Raw genomic sequence first — 16,160 nt, 5'->3', positions numbered from 1 at the left:
ACCGTACCCCCCAATGTGTATACAATCCAAAACAGTCCAGTGGAGCCTGAGTGGTGTCGCCTTCTGACACACTTCCGGTGATGTCAGGGGGTGTGGCATATGCAAATACGTTATGCTAATAAATTATGCTAATGAGCTCCTGCACCTCTTTTTCTACGAAATGACCCCTGCCTTGGACTATTCTTAATTCTGTCTCAATAGCTCCTGTGCTACTCTCCTGCCCTACTGCAGGCTCCCTTTCCTTCTGAATGTTTAGCCATATTGACCTCTTCTATAGCGATGGGAATTACTCATTTTGCCACCATTTTTATAGAGAGGGAACTCCAAAGTCATCAGATAACAACCAATAGGAACAGCATGTACTATTACGGATACAGTCACTGAAGAAATTAGCAGGCATAGGCAGGGGTCCTTTTGTGGAAAAAGACGTGCAGGAGCTCATTAGCATAACTTATTTGCATATGCCACACCCCCTGACATGGCTGCTTCTTGCTTTGATTGAAGGCTGCTGGGAGCAGGTAGTGGGGCTTGTTGCTTGTGCCCACCCCCTGGGCTCTTTACTGCCAGAGCTCTGCTCCTGTGCGCTCCTGCAGGAAATGACCCCTGGGCATAGGACACTAGATGGGCCACCCCAGCAACCCACACTTAGGCTACACTTGCTCAGGGTGACGTTGCTTCTCTTCTTCTTTGCATGCATCAAGGGACTTCAGCAGTTCTGAAACATTGCAATTAAATATATTTACCTCTTTAGTAAACAGGGCTTCTAACTCCTGCTCATCTAGAAAACCGTCATTATTGACATCTATATAAAAAAAAATAAAGCACATGCAAATATAAATGCACAGAAAATTTAGTACTCATGCCCAATCGGTGCCAGCCAGAGACAACTGCCTACAATAGTTACTAGCATCTGTAATATAATACTGGATAAAGTGTGGCACTGAGATTTCGCATCCATTGCCGGATAACTGCAAAACTTCTGCTGGCTATGAACAGGTATAAGAAAGTACAACCAAAATGAATAAATGACACAGCACCTTTCCTCTGAAGAAAGGCTGAAGAGGTTAGCGTTTCTCTGTTAAGGAAAAAAAATGACTGAAGAAGAACACAATAGAGATTGATAAAATTATAAAGTTACACATAACTTGGAGCTACTGCTTTAAAAATATGAGAACTTGGGGCACCTAATGAAATTGACAGGCCATCAGGTCTTCACATAACACACAATTAATTCACTACAGTAGGATGGTGCCAATAGCTACTAACTTAAATAGAGATAAACCAGATCCATGGACGATACGTCCATCAATGGTATTAGCCATAATGTCTGAATGTGACCTCCATGTTTTCAGGCACTGTCATACTGTCATTTGCCAGAAGTCAGCAGCAAGCAGAGGCTATGGTCTCTGTGCCCATTCTACAGGCTGTCTGTGTGTATCTCGTATGCCATTGTGGAAAACTGGTTCTGGTGAGATGAGCCACTGGTATGGTCCATCAGGGCTCTTATGTTCTTAACTCCCACACTTGGAAAAATGCATGCACTGTCTTTTCTGTATGAAAGAAAGCAGAAGCGTTGAAAATCCTGTTCTCCAAATCCCTACTCTCCCCAAACGGGATTGTAAACTAACAAAATGTTCATCTTAATAAACAAATGACATTTGGACACATTTTCAAACTCACAAAACTGTCAGATGGTCTGTAGGGTGATTGGGGCAAAGGAGGGAGTGCTTGATACAAACTGCCTGTCAGCAAGCTGCCAATTTATGTTTCATGACCTGTACATTACTGTATGCGATACCCTCCCCCCCCTTCCCCTGACCTCCGAGCGCTCATCTTTGCTGTAGTGCATTCCTTTCTATGAACACTAGTCTCGCTTTGATGTAATGCTATCTTTGGCCAAGGCCACAGGTGGCGAAACCGGCTTGGCTTTGCTTGTTTTAATGAACTGAAGTGTGGGAATAGATTAAGTGTTTATCATTCAAGAGAACGTTGGTTCTCAGGGTTTCGGCGCGAACTGAGCAATGCAGCACGCGCGGGGGAATCATAGCTATTGGGCCCAGTGATTATGAATTAGCTTTATCCTTCCTTGCACACCCCATATTCGTTATTCTGAACACTGTCTATGTTCCAGTACTTCATGGCTTCAATAAAGTAATACCTTCTACAAGCGTGTACTTAATTGCCAGCTGTGGGTCTGACACTGCCTCATGAACGTCATGTCAAGCTTGGGCCTAACTTTCGTTTCCTTAAGTTCTGCTTTCCTTTCCCTTCCCTTGTCATGTTAAATTCCTGGGGGGGGGGATTGTTGGAGTGTATGGGGGCAGTAGCCATAATCATTCCTCAAGTTGTGCCCCAAGAGTTGGTTCTCATGGGATTGACCTTGAAGACTCTCTGTGCCTAGGGTAGATTAGATAGGGCACCATATATTGGTCTGTGTTGCCATAGAAACACTGGGGATTAGGTGTGACGTATGGGAGTGTGGAATTTTTTGCTTTTAGCTATAACCTGTATGTTCCCGTGGTTTTCTTCAGACCTAAAAAAAGTTCTCGTACCTACAGCAAGCATATCTCTAATAAAGCATTTCACTGCCAATAGTGTGTGTGTGGAGAACGTTTTAGCTGAGGACCTGACACCTCCCAAGAGAAGCTTCCCAAAAGAAACAATGGAAACTACTCCCTAGTATTATATAAGCAATACAGGAAGACATTTAACTGTAAACAACATCAAAATGAACACCCACTCAGTGTGGCAAAAATTGCCATTAATTTCCAAAGCATTCTGATAAACACTGGCTGGGTAAGAACTGCCAAGTAGAGAATAACAGAGAAAGCAGGTGGTTGGGATTCTGAATTACTTTTCTTTTATTCCTTACAGTCACTATACTGAGCACTGCTGACTAGCCACAAAACCTACCATGAAAGAATTTCCACAGCAGTAGGAACAAGTAGATATTTTGCCAAATATAGGAACAACAACAAGCACACAGGGAACATGGCTAAGTTAGATAAACCCAGAAAACACCGTGTTGAAATAATAAACACAATATTCACATGTCCTTATAGCTAAATATATTTGCTTTTTATACACAACATCAACTCTAGTGTATTGTAAACACTTTCAAACGACAACATCACATTTCAAACACTTTCAAACTAAGTTATATAACATGAAGAGTCCAACTGTCTTCTTCCTGATGGAGGATAAATACCAATGTACAGTTATTTGTACAGAACAATGCAGCAACCTGTTGTACATTTCCCAAGTGATGAACCATCAGGTACCTGATTGTGTATAAAAAGCAAATATATTTAAATATAGGAACAAAGCAACTAGTTCTATAGAATATTTATGAGTCTTTTCTCCTTAGGATATACTTTTTCATTAAAAAAAAAGCACAGCAGTTGAATATAACCATAAACCACACTGAAGATCAAATGCATTATTCAGAACATTACAAAAACCAGCCTGTTCAGGCACTGGTTTCATTTGGTATTTTCTTCCCTTGCAGGGCTAGTCTTTCAAAGCCAAATCAAACTACACATCCCAATCCTATCTGATGAAGGGAGCTTTGACTCTCGAAAATTCATAACTCAAAAATCGCATTGGTCTCTAAACTGCTACTGGACCAGAATCTAGCTATCCCAATCCTGTGCAGGCTTACTTAGAAGTAAGGCTTCTTTGGTCAACAGGACTGGTTTCTTCATTATCAGTATTCTTAAATCAGGAGAACAACATACCTATCTGGTGATTTCCGAACACCTAGACCATTCTGCAGTTCTAAGTTGTTAAAATCCCCCCCCTCCTCGAAATCTTATATTTCTTACCATGCAACTTGAAAAATGTCTTTGGGTCAAAGTCATTAGGATCTAGCCCATCTGCTTCTTCCCATACCTCTTTCAGTTGGTCTTTGCTTCCCTATAAATTGGTAATCAAAAGTACATAGACATGTCTTGTAATCTGGTGTTAAATCCATTTCATCTTTTATAAGAAAGACTTCAAAGATCTACTTAATCCTTATTCACACACAAAACACATCACTTTTTATCCAGAGTCCACTATAATGAGATGCAGTCTAATCTCACCATCTTTAATATGAGCTTTTACAATTTCACCAAAAGTATGATAAAAATGCAGAATAGATGTCCTACATCTACTGTTAAGAACGATAATTCTGCAATGCTTCCATACTCAACTGACAACTATTGTGGGCTGAAGGAGAGGAACTCAATCAGTCATCATTGGACACAGGAACGATTATTGTGAAGCTTACCCTGCAAACTACTGAAATGTTCAAAGGGAGCACAAAATGTCTTCCTGACACCCTTTGGGAACACGTTTTCATTAATTTAGATTTTACCAATAAACAAGAAATGATTCATTGGATGGCAATAAAAAGAAATTTAACACCCCTCAAAGTACTGATCTTTAGTATAACTAGTCTTAGTAAAACCAATGACAAAAATGCTATTAGGTCAACTCCAAGTGCATCTGAATGCTGTGTTCCACATATACTTCTGTATTTTTCATACAATGTAAGCGGATAGAGGTTACTACCAGAGAGTTTAGTATAATAAAGTATTGATACAAATAGTACTCTTACTGGATGGTTAACTTTGGGGTGCTCCCCATGCTTTTTCTTCATTTCCTCATACTTAGATTCCTCTTGGTGTCTCTTTTCTTCATCCAGTGTTTTTAAGTATTCTCTTCTTTCATGTTCTTTCATCATCTCATACCTCTTAAATTCATCATGACGTGCCTTGTCATAATTTTCCAAGTCGCTTGTGGCCTGCAAATATGAAACTGCTTGTACTGAAGCAGGTAGTGTTGTTTGAACGAAGTCGACCATTGCGCTATGTACACAAGCTATTTCTCCCTCCAAACATCTGCAGCAACAATTTTTCTCCCCAAAATATCCTTGATATTGAACTACTACTACTTCCTAAACCCTTTCCCTCCAATTTACCCATGAAAAACAGCATGTACAAAATGAACAAGGTAAAACAGAATAAGAAGCAAAAGGTGGGTGTGGCTGGATGAGTACACTTCTGGTAACACAGGGGTGTGGCCTCATAGGCTAATAGGCTGTGTTGTCAGGGTGTGGCCTAATATGCTAATGAGTTCCTGCTGCTGGGTATGGCTTATGCTAATGAGTTCCTGCCGGGCTTTTTCTACAAAAAAAGCCCTGGCGCTATGTACACAAGCTATTTCTCTCTCCAAACATCTGCAGCAACAGTTTTTCTCCCCAAAATATCCTTGATACATTGAACTACTACTATTTCCTATACCCTTTCCCTCCAATGTACCCATGAAAAACAGCAGGTACAAAATGGTTTGTTTTATTTAAACGATTTTGATGTTGCCTTTCCACCTAAATAGAATCCACATTAGATGGCAAAGTATTAAGTGTCACAAGTTCATTCTCTGTTTCTCACAAACAAATTTGAAACACCAACAAGAAGTGGTACTGTTTGGTGAGGTCCATGTCAGTGTACAGGATAAACGCAGTGGTACAAAACAATGACTTTCCGTGCCCCTAAATTAAAATTCTCTAGACTGATGCCAGGATTCTGGGGATCCTTTGCACAGCAACCAGCCCCCACCCCAACCTACTGATATGTAGAATACTTTCAAGGGCTAAAGAAACATTCTAAGAAGAAAGAACAATATCATCTAAATTCCATCCACTCCTCTGAGGAGCACCACTGATCAAGCATGGCATCTATTTGTGAGAGTGAGCCCAGAATTCTCTTTTTCAAAGTACCCTGAAAAGCAGTGAAATGGCGCAGTTGCTCACTTCTTAGTGTCAAGCAGGGCTTTCTTTCCTGGGAGAATGTGCCGGAACACAGTTTCGGAACCTCTTCAACAAAATTCTTTTAAAAATATTTAAAAGTTCATGAGCTTTCAGTATACAAAATGAAAACTCAGTTTCCCTCTTGAGAGTTCTGGCACCTCTTTTTTAAAAAAAGCCCTGGTGTCAAGGCAAGAAATTCCCCCAAATCTGAAGGTACAAAAGAGGGGGGGGGTTGAAATACATGTAGGCATGCTAGCCTCCAGGTGGGACTTGGGGATCCCCCAGAATTATAGCTCATCTCCAGACTACAAAGATGCCAAAACATTACATTTAAACAAAACACCTTGGAAATATTGTGCATGTCTACAGTATAAGAGAATTTTTGTTCAGTGCTGCCCCAAAATTTCCAATTTTTCTACTGAAAAACTGATGAAGTCCTTAGACTTTATAATGCTGTACAGTTGGAATAAGTGAAATGCTTCGTAAGACAAGATTTTTCTTACTCCAAAGGAGAAAATAGTTTATAGGAGGCGTTGTTCAGTGCTCCACAGAATTTCCCAGCTTATCCATTGGAAAAGTTGAGTGCTCAAACTTTTTCATCCTATACATTTCGACTGTAAAAGCTTTGCTTTAAGAAACATTTTACTTAATCTTCTGCAGTTCCACAGGGCCTGTAAGACGGAGCTCTTCCGCCAGGCATTCGAGTAGGAGCCGCCACTGCCACCACTACCACCGCTCCATTATAGAGCGATACTGCCGGAGGGCCGGGTACCATCTATTAACGGCCCTAGCCCTCCCCTCTGTTACGCAAGATGGTGGGAGTTTTCTATTCTTGCATTCTGATGGAGTTGATTTTTAATCTGTTTTTATCTATTTTATATACTGTATGCACTTTGTGCCTTGTGTAAGCCGCCCCGAGCCCATTCGCGGAAAGGGTGGGGTATAAATGCAACGAAATAAATAAAAATAAATAAATCTAAAAGAGAAAATATGCCATGGGAGTTTCCCCCCCAATGTCCCCAATTTTTCCATCAGAAAAACAGAAAGTAACTGATTAATTATTTTATGGCAGTGTGTGTAGTCTAGCCAGGAGATCCTAAGATTGTTTGGCAGCCAGAATTTCTAGCTCTTTTAGTGTTATGCATCACTAGGTGGCGAGCTAGACTTCTTTTTAAGGCAAGGGATGTTTCAGAGGCGGTTTGCCATTGCCTGCCTTTGCATCACTGAAAAAGGTCCTCACATCTCTATATGCAATGTATCCAAAGGCAGGCTTTTGATTTTAAAGACAGAACTTCCACCATCTCGGCTAGAATTCTTCTGACATACTAGCTTTCCATTGATAGGCAGGCACAGAACCACAAGGGCTTTACCACTTTTTATTCTGAACATGCATTATCAGCCCTAAGAGAGAAGCATCAGAACTGTTCTTTGGCAAAAAGATCCAAACAGCCCAGCAAAGACTGTGAATATTCATTCTCCTCCAGGAGCCAGAAAATATAAAGGGCAGTTCAGCACCGACTGAAGGAACATTAGATGGAAAATCAGTTCACAGCGTCCTAGAGAGTTACGCTGTGCACCACCAAAACCCCCCACCATATAACAAAAGGGAGGGGTTCTCCTGGCACTGTACTGCTCAAATTCAGGATTAGATGAGAAGCTTCCTGCTCTCCTAAATCAATAACATTAGCAGTCAATACTATACGGCAGGGCTATTTTGGGGAAGGAACGCACAGGAACGGAGTTCCAGCTGGCTTCAGAGTTGGCCACACCCACTACAGCCAAACCCTCTGCGTGCGTGGCTACAGAGGGAAGGCCTGGAGAGCAAACCCCCCCCCGGCGACTCTGAGGTGGGCAGGCCAGGGGGGGCCTGGAAGGATCAGGGAGGCATTTAAATGCCTCCCTATGCCTTTCCCAGCCTTCCCTTTCCTTCAAGGGGGGGCTTGCCCGGGCAAGCCAAAGGAAGGCCTAATATGCTAATGAGCTGTGTTGTCAGGGGGGGTGTGGCCTAATAAGATAATACGTTTCTGCTGTTGGGTGTGGCCAATTATGCTAATGAGTTCCTGCTGAGCTTTTTCTACAAAAAAAAGTCCTGCTATAAGGCCTCAAGGCTTCAGAAGAGTACAGAGTGTATTAACAAAATGTGGCAAGCTTTAATAAGATTAACCAGTCGCTTAATTGACATTTAAGTTAATTAATTGGTTGTTTTTAATCAGTGGGCCTGTGAGTGAACAGCAGAGGCTGTTCTGGTTCAAATATATCAAGAAAGAAAACAAGGAAAGCTGGCTTTTCCTCCCCTTACTGTTTCAGCTTTTGTTCATTATATTGTAAATTGCTTCAACTTCCTTTAACATTACAGAAATAATCTGCACATTAACTTAAAAATATTTGTTCTTTTAAAAGCTATTTAATTGGTTATAGTTAAACAGAGCTAAGAAGAAAACATTTAGGAGGCTTAGTCGGCACAGATCAAAACAGAACTAGATTTAAAGGCTCTAAAAACCTATCATTGCTCAGATTGTCAAAAGTATGAAAGGCAAAAGAGGCAGACTGTGTTTAAACATATGTGAATGTCTTCTGCAGCACAATATTGCACTGCTGAGCCAAATGAGATTCTCAGACAGTGACTTCTGATGTAACTATGAAAATTATTCCGAGCAGGCCAAGGGAAAAAGTAGTCGTTGCTTTAGAAAAATAGAAAGCAAGCATCTGGTGAAATAACTGCTCTTTACACTCACAGTTCTGATCAGCATGTCTAAGTCTTTAGCTTCAAAAGTGTGAGGGTTCTGGTGGTTGAGATGCTCAAACTGCTTGAGAAGAGATTGATGGTCTATGCCAGAATCTGAAAAAAATCCACAAGCAAGAAGAGAAATGTTCAACTGGATGAATTTGATATATGCACAAATATACCTAATGAGGTAGGCTTTTAAGGCTTATTTTACAAAATGTTTCTGGTCTGACACCTCTTAAAGTCTATACCTACAAAGGCACAGATATATTATGAGATGAGAGGTTACCAACACACAGGACACTATTATTAAAATGTTTAGAAATGACACTGAACTACATTTAGAAATTACATTGAAATTCAAAGACAAATATTAAAGATATTTTCACCAACCTTATCTAACAACTATTCTAAAAACAGAGAGTACTCCATCTTTCTGTGTTATCTCTCTGAGGATGTCAGTCACAGCCAGTGTTCCCTCTAAGCTGAGTTAGTGTGAGCTAGCTCACAGTTTTTTAGCCTCTGGCTCACACATTTTTGTCTTCGTTCAGGTAGGGATGGCTCCAGAGCATACAAATTTGTGCAGCAGCCAAATCGCTCGCTCACAACTTTATTGCCGGTAGCTCACAAAGTAGAATTTTTGCTCACAAAACTCCACAGCTTAGAGGGAACAGGTACTGGCGAAACGTCAGGTTTGACAATGCCAAGACCGCGGCCACACAACCCGGAAAATCTACAGCAGCTAACTATTCTAAAACTTCATCAACTGAAACGGGCATACTCATTGCAGGTTGGGGGGATGGCAGGCCCCCTCCCCAAGCTCTTTTCACAAATTCCCCCCTCCCCACTGTTCCTAATCACACTGACACCTTTAATTGTGATTAGGGCAAACCAAGTTCCCTTTTAACCAGGGTGTTCAAAACCAGTTTCAAAGCCGGGTTGAAAGGAACCCCTGCCTTAGTTGTGCTTAAAAATCAGTTGTGAAGGGAAGAGCTTAAGGAATTCTCACCTAGGAGGAAAGGGGGGGGGAAGTGTGCTTGTTTCCTGTTATGTCCACTGACCAGGGGCCAGCGAATACCCCAGAGCTTGACTCTGTAAGAACAATGGGGACTAGGCTCCTAGTCTCTCCACTTGGGAACCAATAGGACCGTGGCGGGAGATTTAAACCCACCAACGGGACCTAGGTGTGTGTCCCCAGGTGTGTATATAGTTGGCCAGCCGGCCGTTAGTCTTTGTCTTGGTTGTGTACCAGTAAACCATGCTGATCACTACAGCAGTCTCAGTGGTTTCTACATGCGTCTAACCCACTACACTTCATTCCCAGTCACTTACCCATGGCTAAGCAGTGAATAATATTACATCTACATTGGGATCCACAACCTTTTTGAGCCTGTGGGCACCTTTGCAAGTCTGATACAGTGTGGCGGGTACAGCCACAAAACCACTACTGCAGGAGGTGGAGCCAGCCACAAAATGGGTGTAATCCCTGCGCCATAGAGGCAGTTGCTGCCAAAGTAATGTTTTTAAAAATCTGCACAGCCAATCAACTCTTCAACAGCCAATCAGAGGTCTTGCTGGCCAAAAGCTCCACCTGGCCTCGCCCACTTAAAAAAAACCTCGTCAGGCCCCACGGGACCCCTGATACATCATAGCTTTCCCATAGCAATTTTATCATGTTTTCAGTGGGAGAACCAGGACAGTTCTAAAAGTTGGTGGGTACAGGTGAGAAAAAAACACTAGCCTCTGCTGACTAAGAAAACAGGTGCAATTCTTTTTCTTATGCAAAGAACAATGACATTGTTTATAAGCATTTTCTATGCAGTGCAGCAACAGGGAACTACTTCTCCAATGATGCTTTTTTCATTTGTTACTCTGAACATTACAACTGCATAAACGCAGATGTCAATACTCCTTTACTATTTATTTTATTCATGTCTAGTGATCTTCTAAAATCCCGCCTCTCAAAAAAAAAAATAACTAACTGTGGACATTTTGCAAGATGGATCGTACACTTTAATTGCATGACCGGTACCATACTTTAAATGAAAAACTGAACACAGTTTTATCCTAGAAGACATTACACCACTGTTATGCATGTTACGTGGCAGGAGATATTTGCAAGTTATCCGGTCAAGCATGTTAACCAGTCCTTTGTAAGGAAAACAGATTTGCTGAACTTAGAGAAATTTATTTATTTATTTGTTCAATCCATACCCTGCCCTCCCCGCTGGAGCAGTTAAGACCTCCCATAAAAAAATAAAAATGTTAAGACTCCCATAAAAATATGAGAAAATCTCCTTAGCTAGTTTCTTTCTTTAAGCCAAGACAAGAGATGAATCCCTAATCACTCATTCTGTCTGTTTTCTTAGAGCTAGTTTGTCTTGTTCTCCCAGATGTGCAAGCAGTGTAATCTGATAAAGGAAAACACACACACAGACACACACACAAACACTCCTTTCTACCTGTTATCTACGCTTGTGATATCAACAAGGGGAAAGCAATAATTTGTTTGCTACATAGATACTCTGCCCATTTTTTTTTCCACTTTGCATTCTTACCTTGAAATGAATCCATTTTGGCTTTAATCAGCATCCTTAATCTTGCAACCTCTTGTCTTTTCAGTTCATCCAGCTTTGTTCTCACATGATGGCTAACTAAATCTAGCTCTTTGCTTAACTTACCACTCTGGAAACAAAGCAAATAATCAGAAAGACACTTGTGGTTACTTTTCTAGAGGTGACTGCAATACCGCTGTATGCTCAATACATTCATGCAAGGCCGTCATATTTCACAAATGGCGTATTGCAAATGGAAGAAAATATTAATCCATTTCTAAATATGAATGTAAGTATATAGCAACTTCAAATGCTGCAATTCCTCTGCATGAAAGGGCTTCCCCTTTAACTTCAGGGTTAAGAAAATACAGTTTAACACGTGGAATGCCAATGATATACACAAACTGTACTCCTCCCTGCTAAAGTGCACAAGGAAGCCATCCATGTAAAAACCATCATATTGGAGTTCCCTCATATTCAAGGAACTGCTTATTTCTGTTCTGCACAGAGAGATATAAGCCCACAGGTCTGCTGGCTCCATTCATCTGCTAAAAGAAGTATGAACAATTACAAAAACATGGAGAAGGTGCCACAGCAACATCCGCTACAGAATTACAAACCATTGTGCAACACATATCTGAACTTCTGAAGTTCTTGCTTTCAAACTGCTAGGTTGGCAAGAGATGGAACCAGAGACGGGAGCTCACTCCGTCATGCGGCACTCGGGCCTCGAACTGCTGAACTACTGACCTTCCAGCCTGCAGTTCAGTGTCTTAACCGCTTGAGCCACCGCAGCCCTTTCACAAGTGATTAGGCCATCATAAAGCAGGCCTGGCTTGAACTAGGATCCTCTGGTGCCCCAGTTTAGCAGGAGACTTCATTTAGAACTTAAGTTCATTAAGTTAATTTACACGAAACGGGAAGCCCTCATTGAGCATTATCTTTTCCCTACCATCGTCTTCTCAGCGGAATTTCATCGTGTTGGGGTGTGGGAAGGCAAGATCAGTTAATGTTAGCTGAGAACTATTCAGCATCTATAACACCTAGTGTGCCAAAAAAAAGCCGCACAATCTAGGCAGAGATCCCCCCCTTTAAACACTTCCTTTGTGTAGAAAGAGGTATATCAAGCAGTTAGTGGGACATTGGGTTTGGATGTGAAATGTGTTTCAAGAGGATGGAGAAAGTCTGGATACACAGGGCAATAAGCCACTTCCTAACGATTCCAACAAAACAAGCTCTATCAGTTTCTCAGGTTCTCCTGTAGACACCATTGCTACTTTCAGGCACCAGATCAAGGTACCATTTCCTTTCCAGTCTCACTGACCAAGAGGCAACAGATAACATGGATGTCAGAATCAATGCAACATATTTTAGTGCAACGAACAAGAGAAGAATGTGCTTGCAACATATCAGCAGGGCCGGCCCCAGCTTATTTTGCACCCTAGGTGAGGATCCCTTCTGGCGCCCCCCCCCCCCCGCGCCCACCATTTTTCAAAAATAAATGCAATTTTGGAAGAATGAAAAACACAAATAATCAAGAAACTCTCAGAGTACGGGGCTAGGTGCAGTTTGGCGCCCCTGAGGGCCAGCCCGCTCTAGGCGATCGCCTAGTTTGCCTAGTGAGTGAGCCGGCCCTGAACATATGACATATTGTCACTAAGTGTTACAAGGATTGCTTCCCACCCCTCACTAATGCTAAAAAGATGTAGTTGGCTGGACAATAATCAAATAATCCTGTTGAAAGTTCACAGTGAATTAGTAAGTACATCACTCTAAAGAAAAAGTCATTTAAATCAAGTATAACGGTAGCCTCAGGAATGGAATCCATTCCTTTCTGTTGAAATTATTATTGGTCCTTGTAATACAGAAGCTGGTATGACCCACCCATGCATTCATCCTTGGGAAAGGAATCAATTGAAACAGAGCATTTACTGAAACACTAAAGAGACTTCTAATTTGTGTGGGTGAAATGTTTTGAGTATCATCCAGGAGTCTACGTAAGAGTCGTAGGAGTGTATGAAGATTTGACTATTAGTTTTGTAAATATATAAAAAAACAGTTTTTGAAGCATGCAATTAAATATGAGCAACAGGGTATGTGTAAAATTCTTTTCTCTGTGCTTCTTGATTACATTTACTATAAGTACTAGAGACATCTCTTTTGTTCCTGCTTTGTGATGTTGCATTTTGAAACACCTTCCCACAGTTCTCTCTGTGGTGCTTGGGTAGCTCCTGCTTACTCAGCTTCTTGAGTAGAGGCAGCAGCTGCTAGAGACCTGGATCCACAAGAAGAACAGCAGCTTCTGGCTGGCAATGCCTGCTTAATGTACAGAAAGCTAATTTGAAACGTTCTGTTCTGCAGAACACACATACTTCTGGATAAATACTGTGTGAAAAGAACCTTCACAGTCTTCTGTTTGGTCTGCAGGCTTTCGATATCATCCCCCACAATAAAAGCTGTAGTTTTAAAAAATGGTATGATATTAAGCACCTCTAAGTATGACAGGCTTTAATGGCAGCAGCTTAAGCATGCGCTTAGCTCTTCCACTGAAGTCCATGATAGCCTAAACATACATCTTATTGTAGGCTCTACTGTACTGACGGTTGCATCTATTAAGATCTTATGGCTACAAACGTACCTTTATTTCCTCTATATCGGCTGTCTGGAGCTTCTCTCTGAAATGTTTGTCTGTCTCCAGAACATCTATCACTTGCCTGAGGTATGCATCATAATAAAGCCCGGTATCCTTCAATAAAATAAATACCAGTATAGTAAGGAAATGAGGGACGGAGTAAATCAGATGAGATAACATATTTTCATGAGAATGATCACAATAGAAACTTCTGCCAGTTTTCTGCCAGTCCCTCCGTGACTGAAGTAAATTTTACAGCTAGGATTTTTCTACCATTGTCAGGCTTAGTTTGAGCCAAAATTCATTACAGTTTCACCTAAAAGTTCTCCAGCTCTGGAACATGTGAAGTGATAACAAAGAGCTTAGGAGGCAAAAATTAGAGACAGGTTTGTTTCCTGATTCCTCCCTTTTAGGAATAAATCAGTGACAAATTATTATCCTGTTTGCAAATTCTGGGTCAGGTAATTGGGAGTTCTTGCCAAAAGGTGGGGTTCAAGCTGAGACTCCAATTCCCCAAAGAAAATCTTTCTGAAATCCAACAGCCCAGCTGGAGAGTTCTCGATCAGTACTCAGCAAATAGAGTTGCCACGTCCCTTAGGGGGGACTTACCAGGAGAAAGAGGAAGGCCCAGGCCATTTTGGCATCGTCACACAGGAAGTGATGTTATCATGCTGTGACACCACTGTACTGCTCTGGTATCTAGGCAAAAACTCTGTGGTAAAAATGGCTTCTACCAAAGAATTTTTGCCCAAATACCAGAATGCCATTACCAAAGAATTTTTGCCCAAATACCAGAACGCCATCCAGATGTCGCTGGCATGATGACGTCACTTGCAGTGAGATACTGGCTACATGGCCTGGGCCTTCTTCTTTCTCCTGGTAAGTCCCCCCAGCCAGCTGATCAGTGGGGGGGGGCTTGGCAGTGGGGTCCCCTCTTTCATTGGGGAGGCTGGCAACCCTATCAGCAAATTAATACCAAGGTATCACTTGCTGAAGACTGATCATCACTCACCAAGTATAGAAGGTTAGGGTGCATGAAAAGCTGCCCCAAGCCCAATTCAATTCCTCTGCGATGATTCTGGGGCAGAGATCAGCTGAGAATTATCGAAATCGTCTCCTCCACACATACTAAGTAATGCTAGGTATGCAGCTGCCTGCACTCAACAACATGAAAAAGAGCACGGGTACATCAAACCCAAGCCTCACCATCAATATGACCTAAATATTTAAGCTAAAATTGCTGACTGGTAAATAATAATTTTTTTAAAAAATCTATTGAGAATAGGACAGGAAATACAGAACAACTCTTTCTCCTTGCTGATATTCTGGTAAATGTTTAAGTAGTGTCAACATACAGTCTTCCTTAATCTTCTTGTTCTCTAAACTCAGTATACCTAGATACTCCTATACAAACAAGTAATGCTGTCCTCCAGAACAAAAAGTATTAAAAGATTTCCTTGATTCCACTTTCTTATCTCTTTGTCCCCACTATGTCAATAAAACTAGCAGGTCAAAAACAAAAGGACATGGACACAGATCCAGTGTACAACAGGTGGCACTGCCAGTATGACCGTGTTTCTTTCTAATCCAAAAATTACCAATCGCCAATACACTTTTTAGGGTGCTGATGAAAAAGTTACTGCCATTAAGGGGGAAAAATATTTAATTTACTTACGGGATTATCTATTTTTGCACTTTCAACTTGTTCTTCCCCTTGCACTTTTGTCTTGTCTACGTCTATAGGCACAGCTTCCAGTGTGATTACGAGGTACGTCAGCAGCAAAGCACATTGTTGTAATAAACCAGTTCTCCATCTTTTCTGAAATAAAACAGCATCATTTTCAATATTACAGTTTTCATTTATGGCATTCACATTTCACATGACTAAACTCATAACATCAGAAGGACATGGAATTCCTGAAAAGTAAGTGTGTCAGCATGCAAACAGACACGGGAACAATTCCTTCCAAGCAAAAGGGGAGTCTTGGGGGTGCATTCCCATGAAAAAACTACAACATGGAAAAACGAGGCAGCAGTATCACCAAACAATATGAGAGCAGCTGAAGACCAGTAATAGTTATGCCAGGGGTATTTTGGGGCAGGAACGCACAGGAACAGAGTTCCAGCTGGCTCCCGAGTTGGCCACGCCCAGCAGGAACTCATTAGCATAATAGGCCACACCCAACAGCAGAAATTCATTAGGATTGGCTACATTAGGGATGTGTGGCCTAACATACAAAGGAGTTCCTGCTACAAAAAAAAGGCCCTGGGTTTTGACAACAAACAAGGTAAACAGAATAACAAGCAAAAGGTGGGTGTGGCTGGATAACCACACTTCTGGTAACATGAGGGTGCGGCCTAATGTGCTAATGAGCTGTGCTGTCAGGGGTGTGGCCCAATAGGCTAATGAGTTCCTGCTGTTGGGTGTGGCCTATTATGCTAATGAGTTCCTGCTGG

At 41.5% G+C, this 16,160-nt stretch overlaps 1 protein-coding gene across 1 annotated transcript in view; it reads right to left on the bottom strand.

Annotated features, from left to right (window-relative positions):
* Positions 1 to 16,160, bottom strand: part of NUCB2 (nucleobindin 2) — a 45,409-nt gene that overhangs the window by 17,618 nt on the left and 11,631 nt on the right. Inside the window, exons 2-8 of the mRNA XM_015423253.1 lie at positions 15,379 to 15,522; positions 13,710 to 13,817; positions 11,075 to 11,201; positions 8,527 to 8,630; positions 4,601 to 4,786; positions 3,825 to 3,915; positions 744 to 802 (exon numbers count right to left, since the gene is read on the bottom strand). Coding sequence (XP_015278739.1) covers positions 744 to 802; positions 3,825 to 3,915; positions 4,601 to 4,786; positions 8,527 to 8,630; positions 11,075 to 11,201; positions 13,710 to 13,817; positions 15,379 to 15,522 — 819 coding nt within the window. The remainder of the gene's footprint in view (positions 1 to 743; positions 803 to 3,824; positions 3,916 to 4,600; positions 4,787 to 8,526; positions 8,631 to 11,074; positions 11,202 to 13,709; positions 13,818 to 15,378; positions 15,523 to 16,160) is intronic.

This window comes from Gekko japonicus, unplaced genomic scaffold (genome assembly GCF_001447785.1).
Source record: "Gekko japonicus isolate JY-2015 unplaced genomic scaffold, Gekko_japonicus_V1.1 scaffold936, whole genome shotgun sequence".
NCBI classification, from domain to species: Eukaryota; Metazoa; Chordata; class Lepidosauria; order Squamata; family Gekkonidae; genus Gekko; species Gekko japonicus.
Note: the sequence above shows the minus strand (reverse complement) of the source record. Positions and strands in the feature narration are given on the sequence as shown.